Source organism: Asparagus officinalis, chromosome 8 (assembly GCF_001876935.1).
Source record: "Asparagus officinalis chromosome 8, Aspof.V1, whole genome shotgun sequence".
Taxonomy (NCBI): Eukaryota; Viridiplantae; Streptophyta; class Magnoliopsida; order Asparagales; family Asparagaceae; genus Asparagus; species Asparagus officinalis.
In genome coordinates this window covers 1,806,656-1,818,523 of record NC_033801.1, presented here as the reverse complement: position 1 = coordinate 1,818,523, position 11,868 = coordinate 1,806,656, and the positions used below count along the sequence as shown (strand labels likewise).

Here is an 11,868-nt window from a genome sequence, read left to right as displayed (position 1 = left end):
ATCATAATAAAAAAAGAAAATAATAATTAGGATGATAATTATGAGGACAAAATTGTAATTAGGTGAAGCAGGAATCGGTGCCTTCAACAAACCGTTTGGTTGACCCACTCCCCGCCAACCGCCGCGTTATTTTTATCGCCCACCTCCCTTAACACTTTTCCACAAAACCCCCCTCTAAATTCCCATATTCAAATCTCCAGCCGAACAATTAATAAATGCTCACCTATAAATAATCAAACCCCCCGAACTCCGCTTCCTTTTTCGTTCTGTCCAAGAAAACTCCGGCCGAATAAATCCCCGCTAGTTCGATCGCCCCCGCCGATTTCTTCCCGAATTTTTCATTCCGCCGCCGTTTCCGGCGGGTTTCAATAGATTCTTCGCCTGGATCGTTCGGATCTCGCCGGCGACGCGTTCGATCTGTAATGCGGGTCGTGATCTTGGCGAATAGGTCGGGTGCTTGATCTCGTTTCGTTCGGCCGAGGGATTTCCGCGCCGTTTTTTTGCCGGAGAAGGTGGAGGAGAGGCGGATCTGCGATCGGCTTCAGATGGTGAGTGCTTGAGATTTCGAAATTTCGTGGATTGATGAATTTGTTACGTGATGATTTATGTTATGTTAGTTATTTTAGATTTTTGAAGTGATTGAGAAATTTCATACGTTTTTCTTGTAGTAATGTAGCTGTACTGAATTCACAATTTTAATTTATTTTTGGAGATGCTTAAATTCTTTTATTTATTTATTTATTAATTTTTTTGGTTGATATCTCTGACGTGTTTGAGAAAATTATGCAGTTTCGTTGTAGAAACGTAGTTGTACCGAGCTTTATTTTATATTTGAATTGTTTTTGTTTATTTTTTCTTTGTTAATTGATTCTTTCGGTGATGAATTTTCTTCAAAGTGTTCAATTTTGTTTGTTAATTAGGTTCGAGTTGCGTGCTATAGTTTAACTGTTAGGTTCTGTGATGTGATGGATATTATGTAGTTTTATTGTAGTAACTTTCTGTTTTTGGGCTTTTGAAGAATGTGCATTTTTCTAGTTAATTTTAGAAATTCCCACCTTTTCTATTTTGTCCTTCAGTTAAAAGTTAGGTTTTCGATTTCAAGGTGTTAGTACAATATTGGAAATATTTATATATGGAGTATAAACTGAGTAATTTTAGAAATAACCCTTATTTAGAATTTCTAGATCTCTTAGTTTGTCTATTTTAGGAAGTACGGGATATTCAGAGCGCCCTTTCCTTAGGGGCTTTTTGTTTCCCTGCATTTTGCATCATGACATTATAAAAATGGGACCCACAAGTTAAAAATCATGGATTTTTAGCAAATACATTGTTTGTTTATCATGTTTTATACACAGATTTGGGTTCCCGCATAGGATAAATGCATCATAAATAATTCCCTAAATTATGTTGATTTCAACCGGATTTGTGAATTTAGTCACGTATCCTCAACAAAATTCATGTACAATCAAACATTTTTTTTGGATTTTATCACTATGATTTTCTATATGTTAAATCATAAAACCGTAGAAAATGCAACATCATGCCAGGGTCTAAGTTGAGCATCTCTCTGAGTTAGTCAAATGGATAGCATAGATTTTTTGTTGAGGAATGATTACCTTTATAACAGTATGGAATTTTTGTGGCTAGTTAAAGTGTAGAGGAGGTATAAATGGAGCAAATTTTAGCAAAGTGGTGTCTTCTGGTTATTGCTCACCTTTTTTGTCTTTTCTCACGCTGTTAGAAAATATGATTGTTTAGTCTGCATGATGCTTCTGTTATCATGATTAAGATTTTTCCTGCTGTAAATTGCTTTGTGGCTTTGATAACATGATCAGCTTGTTTTGGGACTAGCTTTGATTAGTCCTGCCTTTTCAGTTCCATGATGAATCCTTAGCTCCCTTGCTTAGATTGACAGACTGTAGAGAACTTAAAAAAAATCTGATGAAAGAAATCAATTCAAATTCAGCTCCTTGAATATAATCGTCCTTAAAAGAGAAAAGTATCACAAAATAGTGAAGAGAAGGTAGTCAATTGAAAATAAGCAGAAGCAGCCAAACGGGATCTTGAGGATTCTGAACAATGTGAAGAAGAAGTTAAGTCAGCAGGATCATAGGGATTAATCAACCTGGTGGAAGAAAAGTGCTATAACTAGGAAGATAGATACTGTCTTTATTTGCGATACATTTAGAGTTAAGCTAATATAAACTCTACATTAATGAACATGTTTGCATAAAACCCCAGCACATTCAGGTAAGAAAGGACGCTAATGATGCAGGATTAACTTTTTGCCTAGAGCCAATATACAAGCAAAGGAACCTATGAGTGCAGGGATTTTATGGAGCGTACCATCAGTATCAATATGGCAAAGTGATCCATTCAATAAAGAATAATGTGGAGGAGAAGTCTGGTTAACCAGCATGATGAACTGTATCATGTTGGGGTTTCTTGGACATATATGCAATATTTTTAATGTGGCACAGTTGATTGGCATGTGACGGGTCGATAGATGATAGCCTTGGAGAGAAGTGGGATCTTGAAGCCAGCTATAACATTACACTTGGACTTTATCCTCCTAAAGTACTCCCATGCACATTGTTTATTAATGCACATTGTTCATTAATGCTGTAGGAACTTTTCAACTACTTAATCTCAATCACAAAGGTCCAGTTTTCTGACACATGAAATTTTACCTTGCACATGCTGTAGAAAAACTGCAGCATTATATTGAGATCAATACTTGCAGTTCACTTTGTTAACTGTAGCTTGCCTGGTGCAATATATTAAAAGGATACATACTGGATATGCCTTATTACAATCTCTTCCAAAATAAAACAATATAATGTTGGATGTCCATTTTTTCTGTCTCTTGTAACAATCTTCGAAGAATTAAATGTTCTGTTGATCATTAAAATGAAGAATATTTTTCCGGGTTAATTTTCTTCATATATTGACATGGCTTGTGTATTCAGAAATTAGTTTCATTTTTTGCAAGCTTGGAAGAAGAACCTATGTTTGGTACAGAAACATAGCACTTGGCTTTTGTGTTTTGGAAGAATTTGGAGTTAGGCTATGGACGCTAGTGGCAAAACCCTACCAAGTTGAATATTTAAGTTTGTTCCAAAAGAGCCAAGTCCAGAATGTGGGAATATCCATCTTTTTTACCAGTTGATCTTGTATCAATATGTCGAATAGACACCCCTGACAATAGAAATAGACCTTTTAGGATGATTTTGATACAGGTTTAATGTGCATGCTATGCATGTGTGTCATTTTTGCAACCTCCGCAACCTAGAAATCTATTTATAGAACACTGGGATCATTACTCATCTCCATGACCATCCAATTTAAAATAGGGAATTTTTTTGAAAAAGACATTTTTTGCTAAATAATTAGCAAAACCGACCGTTTTTCAAAATATACGGGACTAGTAGTCCTGTATGTTTAGTGGCCATTATTCAGCCACTAAACCAAGCTAGAAAATCTACGGGACTAGTAGTCCTGTAGATTGACAAAACCGTGTGTCCCAGAGAATAAATCTCTCTCAAGCATTTCATCAAACACCTTGCGTGCAAAACCCAGCTCCCCACACCTCACATAGAAATCGATAAGTGTTCTGCACATGCAAATCAGAATCAAACCCACCAACAAATATCGACTGCGCATGAACTTGCACGCCTAAATTCAAACATTCCGACGATTTGAGGAGCGCGGTGAGAGTGAAGGAGAGAGGAGGGCAACGCGGGCAATGGCGGTGCATCGAGTAGTAGACATCGAAAGGGTTCGGGGAGACACGAATGAGGGAGGTCCAGAGGAAAGAATTGGGCGAGGGAACTTGAGAGAAGATGGGGAGATGGTAACAGGAGATGGGGAGGTTGAGGTTGGAGAGGCGGCGGATGAGCTTGGAGACGAGGAAGTTGCTGCCGTGGAGGCCGAGGCGGAGGAGGGCGGCGTGGATTTGCTTGATTTGGGGGATGCCGCCGCCGGCGGAGATGGCGGAGGAGAGGAGGGACTCGAGGGCGTGAAGGTGGTGGACAGGGGAGATTGAGGGGGTGTTTGAGGGGAGGACATAAAGAAGGGATATTTGACGGGGTTTTACGGTTGGGAGTGGATTGGTTTAGTGACATACAGGACTTGTAGTCCCGTATGTTTTGAATAGCCATTTTTTTAAAACCAACCTCCTTTTGGTCTGTTGGCCAAAAAAGGTCGTTTTTGCTAAATAATTAGCAAAACGGTCGGTTTTGCTAATTATTTAGCAAAAAATGTCTTTTTCAAAAAAACTCCCATTTAAAATATACTGTACAGAATCACATTTGTAACTTGTAAGTGTGGAGCGAGGATCAGTAAAATTCTAATTTTGATGATTTGCCCAATGCATTGCCAAAATATGCTGTATTTTATTAAATTTGAACTATTTGATATCAAACTAAGCCAAACCCAAATATTTGGGGTAAAGGCTTTGTTGTTTTTGTTGTTGTATTTGATATCAAACTAGTCGTCAACCACCTTAGTTATATTTATTTTGTTTATTCTCTCCCACCAGAAGAATATTGGTTAACCTTTATAATTTAACTGATTTTCCTTATCTGCTCCTTATTTTCTTTGTAAATTTGTTTCTCAGGTAGAGAGAAGGGCTTTGTCTAAAGAGGTTAAAAATGGTTTAGAAATTCTAAGGCGTAAAAGGCTCCAACAGAAGCTGGCTAGCGTGCATGATGGAATAAATGATTCAAGTACTATAGCAGGAAGTGTTGGGGTTGCTTTAAAAGATTCTGGTTCATCAGAGACAAGAATGCATGGAAGTTCAGATCATCATATTCCTTCTGGAGCTTCTGTGAAGGATGCTTTTTCAAAACATAGGGTGGAAAAATATGACATGTCTAATTTAGAATGGATTGACAAGGTGCCGGATTGCCCTGTTTTCTATCCCTCAAAGGAGGAATTTGAAGATCCATTGAGTTTTCTCCAAAAGATTGCACCTATCGCTTCAAAATGCGGTAATTTTTCATTGACCGTTTGTCATATTGCTTTTCAATATATTCATACGGCATCATTGCCACTGCTTTGTTTATAGACTTGTTGTGTTCTAATTTTACCTCCAGTGCCTTATATATGTATATATATTTTAATATCTTATAATTTTTTGCTTCTCATTCTTAATGCTACACTTGCTATTTTGTTTTCAGTACTATCTGCATAGCACGTATCCTCCCCCCCTTCTCTTTAAGGTGCTCTGTATACATGATTGTTATCTGCAATGATAATGCACATATTCATTCTCTGCTCTAAACTTTAGAGTAGTATTACTGGGGTTGCATATTAGTTATCCACAATGAGATATGAACTTTAGATTTCAGTTTTTCTTTATGTAACAAACACACCAAAATATAGTATAGTATATGTATATATATATATTATATATTATATATATAAGGTATATATTTAAGTTATATATATATATATTATAATTATATATGAAGTATATATATATTAGGTATGTATATAATATATATTGAGAGAGAGAAAAAAAAGAAAAGTAAAAAAAATGGCCTTGGTAGGTCCGGCACAAATTTGTGCTTGGTAGTGAGGTGTGTCATATTCGCATCCACGCATTCCAATTCCAAACCACTGCCCAACCATGTGAATGTGGGAGCCCGCCGATTTAATGAGTGGAGGGGAATATGTCAAGCGTTACTACCAAGCATACTCATTTCTTTTTCCTCTCATCACCTTGCTCTCTCCTCTCTTCGTCGCTATCTCTATATTATATTAATATATATATATAGTATATTATATAATATATATATATATATATATATATATATATATACTATATATATATATAATATTGAAGTTGATGTGGAAGGGTTGTGCTTAGGTTAGGTTTGAAAACGATGATGGTGAATAAACTCTATATGTGTAATGTTACTAGTGGACGTGCCTTTGCTCATGCAAGTTTACACACACCTCAAAAGTACCAGTTCCTGGAATACTTATTTGGTCAATGAAGGTTATAAACAATGCACTTGTACTGTTAAGACAATCATACAGTGAGTAGAAGATAAAGAACTGAACTTGGATCTAAGCTCGTTTCATTTGTTTGCCAATAAGCACAACCTCAAAAGGTACTAAATGAAAACTGATATGCATATGACATGATCAATAGTATCAACATCTGAAATTCGTATGTTTCTCTATTCTTTTGTTTCATTTATGTTTTCCCAATTCTATTAAATGATATTCCAGTTTGCTGGAACAATAAATTTGAAAGCACCAAGTGAAGCCATCTTAAGTAAACATGGGTATCTAATCTCCTTTAGATCGTGACCGCTTGACATCTCTTCTTGTTTATGCTTTTACAATACTTTAACTGATAATAATTAATTTTAAAAGTAGTACACCATTGTCTATTTTCTTATATTGTTGGGCAAGCCACACGAGCGTGTGCTTCAATTTGTTTTAGTAACTAAAATTATTAATCTTAATGCTAGAAACAGCTTAAAACTTTGGATGGGAGTTACTAATTTGCAACTTCAAAGTTATACAAAGCGGGACTAGCATTGTTATCTCTTGTGGCAAATCTCTCTTCTTTATCTTGTCTTGAATTTTTGAGAATGCGTCAGGTATATGCAAGATTGTTTCCCCAATAAGCGCTTCAGTCCCTGCTGGTGTTGTTTTGATGAAGGAGAAACCCGGATTTAAGTTCACTACAAGAGTTCAACCTTTTCGACTTTCTGAGTGGGATATAGATGACAAAATCACTTTTTTTATGAGTGGCAGGTTGGTCGCTCTTCCATTAGATGATATGCATTGTAATCAATATCATAATTCAAGAATATGTGATTATTGGTAAGTTTTATAGGAGCTATACCCTTCGGGAGTATGAAAAGATGGCAAATAAGGTTTTTGCTCGGAGATACTCCAGTGCCGGATGCCTTCCTACTAAATATCTGGAAGAAGAGTTTTGGCATGAAATTGCCTATGGCAAGACTGAGACTGTTGAGTATGCATGTGATATTGATGGCAGTGCCTTCTCATCTTCGCCTACTGATGAACTTGGAAAAAGCAAGTGGAACTTGAAGGTGATTACTTTCCTAGGGTCTTTTCTTTCAATAACTTTCCGAATGGAAGTGATTGAAATAAAATAAGCGATTACGCACATAATCTTTTCTGTTACATTACTAGCATGGTAGTTGTACACTTGTAGCTTACATGAGATTAATATAACCTGCTTCTTTCAGGGCCTTTCTCGACTGCCCAACTCTACTTTACGGCTACTGGGGTCAGCCATCCCTGTAAGTAAATAGCTATTTAAATACCACCTGTCATTACCAAGAATCTTGGATCTCTCTAAAAATTCCGGTCCATTGTAGGGAGTTACAGATCCCATGCTTTACATTGGGATGCTATTTAGTATGTTCGCCTGGCATGTTGAAGATCATTACTTGTACAGGTATAGAAGTTTCTTGCGTGAGCTTTGCAATCCTTTCTTCTTTGCATTTTGTTGTTATGAGAGAATCATTATGCTAACATTAAGTTTTGTTATGCCCGACAGTATTAACTACCAACACTGTGGAGCATCTAAAACTTGGTACGGAGTACCAGGTCATGCAGCTTCTGACTTTGAAAAGGTTGTCAAGGACCATGTATATGCTCGTGGAATTTTATCTACTGAAGGAGATAATGATGCATTTAGTGTGCTCTTGGGGAAGACAACCATGTTTCCTCCAAATATATTGCTAGAACACAATGTTCCAGTTTACAAAGCTGTACAGAAACCTGGAGAATTCGTAATAACATTCCCTCGAGCATATCATGCAGGTTTCAGTCATGGTAAGGCATTTCTGCAGCTGATCTGTTATTTATATATTTAATTATTTAAGCCGTAACATGCTAATAGCTAGTAACTTAATATTTTACACTTTTGGTCCGAACTCATTGCCATATTTTTGTTATGGCTAGGTTTCAATTGTGGTGAGGCTGTGAACTTTGCTATAGGTGATTGGTATCCCATTGGTGCTGTGGCTAGTCAGAGCTATGCACTTCTTAAAAGGATTCCATTGATTCCTTATGAAGAACTTCTCTGTAAGGAGGCAATGCTTATATATAGAAAAATGTCAGAACTTGACTTAAATGACCCAGCTCCTAAAATCGAAGACTTGCGTACCCAACAGTGCATCAAAATATCGTTTGTGCAGTTAATACGATTCCAGCACCGCATTCGCTGGTGGGTCATGAAATTAGGTGCAAATATGCAATCATCAAAATTTCCTTTGACAGTTTTGTGTGGCCTCTGTCACCGGGATTGCTATTTGTCTTATGTTAAGTGCAACTGCATCATGCAGCCTATCTGCCTTCACCATGGTACTAAAGACTACCTTCTCTTATATTTGTTTTTTCTTATTTTCGTTCATGTATGTGAGGCCTGACTGAGTTGATGGTTCTTGGTGCCTTGTTTAGAAAATGAGATCAAGAGCTGCATTTGTGGGGGTAATCGTAGTATTATCATGAGGGAGGACATTTTAGAGTTGGAGGCTGTATCGCAAAAGTTTGAGCTGGAAGATGGAATATTAGATGAGGCTAAAAAGCAAGCACAACTGATGGATAATTTATTTCCTGAAGTAGATGGGTATACTCCATATTGCAATGTCAAATTTTGTAGCCCTGAAGTTGTAGAACAAGCTCAGGGCCATTTAGAAGATGTAGACTCTATTTTACAGACTGAGTGTACAGTAGAATCTGCACTACCTCCTACATCAAATATATCTTCACGTCTCAGAGTATATGAAAGTCAAACAGTGCACAGCAATGTAAGATATGCTTCTCTTTCCAATTGCACTTTTTTCTGTGCTAGGTTTTGGTGGGTAATGGAGTTCTGAGAACTCTGAGAACACTGTCTACTAGTTATTTTTAGTTTCTTTCCAATGTAACATTATTTTTTTGTTTCTCATTATCCAGGATTGTACAGATGAGTATGGAGTCAAATTTTCTCCAACTAAATGTTCCACAAAGCTGTGCGGTAGCACAGGTGGGTACTCAAAGCTAACAGATTCATCCGACAAATGTATAGCTGTCAATCAAGATGGTTTCCACGAAACAGGCCCTCCACAGGAAAGTGATGATTCAGACTCCGAAATTTTCAGAGTAAAGCGCAGGTCAACCTTCAGCTTACAGAAAAGAAGAAGACAAGAGATGATTTCAAATATTTCTAATGAAAAGGTAATATTTTTATACTATTATTGCTTGCTCTTATGTGCCCATGACACCGTGCGATTACGGAGGAATGTTATTTCTATTCATATTTTTTATAGGTTTTGTCAATTCTACGTTTAAGGAAATTTATACTAGAAAAAGAGAAAAAAAGGAAGCAAGTCTTTATCTTCTATTAGCTTCCTGCTTGAAAACATGGATGGAGCAAATATTCTATCTCTAGCCTTATTTTTTAGATGATTATAATGTGTTGCAGTGCTTTATAACAGTGATCTTCGACTTTGAAATCATGTAGTTGAAGATATATGTTCTTTTATTTATTTTCCTGCCAAAAAATGACAACATACTTGGCCAAATTTAAACTTCCATTGTGTGAAGCCAAAAATTGGTGAAACGTTGGGGGTTAAAGTGCAATTACGTAAATTCTATATCCAGTTTCAAGAATAGAAGTAACTAAAAAAGCGAATCCGACACCTTCAAGCATCTCAACCATTTGAGTCAGCCTGTATGATTATGTTGATCATATATTCAGTTGACTCTAGAAAGTAGTGAAGTGGAAGTTATAAATTTCCAAGGTAATGTCTAGCTGGAGGGGTTTTGGTATATGATGTCGAACCACAATAAAGAAAGGTTAAGAAACAGAGAAAAGCCTGTCTTTATTGAGAAAATGGAATGTAACCAGGAATAAGTTTTTGACTAAAAGTTAGACTGAAAGCGAGCTTTTATCTTAGATTAGAAAGGGATAATATTAACTTTAAATGTTTTGACTCCCACAGTGATCATAAGGGAGGTTATCGTCTATAAGTCCATTACAAGCTCTTGCAACTCTTGCCAAACTCGTCCTAGAGTAAGATTTGAAGATAGGGCAAGGTTTGTACGGGATAATTGTATTATATCTGAGGTATGAAGTTTCGGAAGGTTGGGCAAGATTTGAACTAGGATTCTAGCTAATCGTATCATACACAAGGCATGAATAGACCAATAAGTTCATGTTGAGAGAAACAATTCATCAGTATTAGAGAACTGCTATTCTACTCTATTGTGGTTGAAACCTGTTATAACCTTTAGGCTAAGGTAAAGATCAATGTGTTACTTGATCGGGAGATCGACTTGGGATTGGGATTAAGTTTTAGGATTTCGTGTATGTGTGCGTGTGTATCTTGTAAGTTGCCTGCGCGTACCTGTTTGTGTGATGTGTTTCACGTGAAATGCAGATACTATTTTCTCCTCTCCTGTATAAAGGCTATTGATTTTCTTTTTACAAATAATGCTACCCAAGTTATGGTTCTTTCTTATATGCAAGTCTAGTTAGCATTTACATTACATCTCTTACTGACCAGAGACTAAAAAAATCATTGTTTCGTCAGGTGACTAAACGATCAAGAAATTACTGTTACGATGAAAAGCCTGTGCGTTTCCCATCACCAGGAAGTGTTCACGATCATCATTTATTATCTGGTCCAAGAAACAAGGTCGCCCGAGGCATCAGCCCAATGTCTTTGAAGTTCAAGCAGCCATCATTGCTAAAGAGCACAACAAAGGATGATGGCTCTCTGAGAACGAAATCAGATGAATGTAGCAGAAGGGATAGACTCCAACATAACACAGGGAAGTCATCTACAGAACTGTCATCAACTGATTTGAGGCCAATCCGTCTAAAAGTTAGACATCCCTCAAGCAGCATGAACTGTAGAGATTAAGCCTTAATCTTGACATACTATAGCTGGTGCTGACTTCTAACTGGGCTCTAACTTATACGAAACAGAGAGTTGCGTCGAGGCTAATCCACATGATTTCATCTAGGACAGAAGCATTCTGACACGAAATTGATTCTTCGTTCAGGCCTTAAATTGAGGTGCTGGCATGATTGGAAATTCTTTTTTGGGTTCTCGGCGTCGGTAATTTTTTTTCTCCACGACAGGGCAGAGAACGTTACAGTAGAAGACCGGAAGACTGGTGGTGGTTGCTGCAATTGTACATGGTTTGGTTGACTGATTCAATTTTTTTTGGTAGGCAGGCTTTTCTTCTGCCTCCTGCCTCAGCCCGTCACCAGTCATTCATTTCTTTTATTCTTTCCTCTTTACTGATCTTTTCATACCTCAAAAGAGAACAAAGTTTCAAAGAAATTTTTTCGTTTATTGCATTTTTAACATATCTAGTTGTAACGTTTCTTTTATTTTTTTTTACGAGACATTTTATGTCCTTTGAAGATCTTAAGATCAAGAGCAAGCTAAGTTGCCCCTTCTTATGTATTAGCGTTCTGAACTTTTTGTTGTTTGAACTCCGACGAAATGCGTTGAGGAAAGTCTCGTTCTCAAGCCCATCTTAACTAGTGATAAAGTTATGTGCTGTCGAGGTCTATGCGCGATGTTGTATCTATCACGGGAAACATATTTCCTATAACAGGTTCTTTTCTTTTGTTTGGTTCGCCTCCTAAAAGTAGTGATACTAGCGATGTCCTATTTCTTCTTCTTCTTTGATTCTAGGCAATCAACCAAACAGCCCCTGAATCCCTGCGGCTCTGCTCGGATACCATTGCTCTGAATGCGTGATCTCCATGGATTAGTCCTGTAGTTGCGAAACCGACCCGAAGACGGTGGTGGATCCACCAAGAAAGGAGACATCGTAAGCCCGAATGCACCGCGTTCTAACCTGTTCGTTAGC

General features: G+C 37.2%; 1 protein-coding gene across 1 annotated transcript; it reads left to right on the top strand.

Annotated features, from left to right (window-relative positions):
* LOC109820273 (lysine-specific demethylase JMJ706-like) lies at window positions 237-11,452 on the top strand. The gene is made up of 11 exons (XM_020386400.1): window positions 237-548; window positions 4,619-4,991; window positions 6,618-6,774; window positions 6,857-7,076; window positions 7,236-7,289; window positions 7,368-7,447; window positions 7,550-7,827; window positions 7,957-8,358; window positions 8,455-8,804; window positions 8,953-9,213; window positions 10,572-11,452. Exons 1-11 carry the CDS (start codon window positions 546-548, stop codon window positions 10,902-10,904), a joined length of 2,511 nt encoding a protein of 836 aa, XP_020241989.1. The 5' UTR covers window positions 237-545; the 3' UTR covers window positions 10,905-11,452.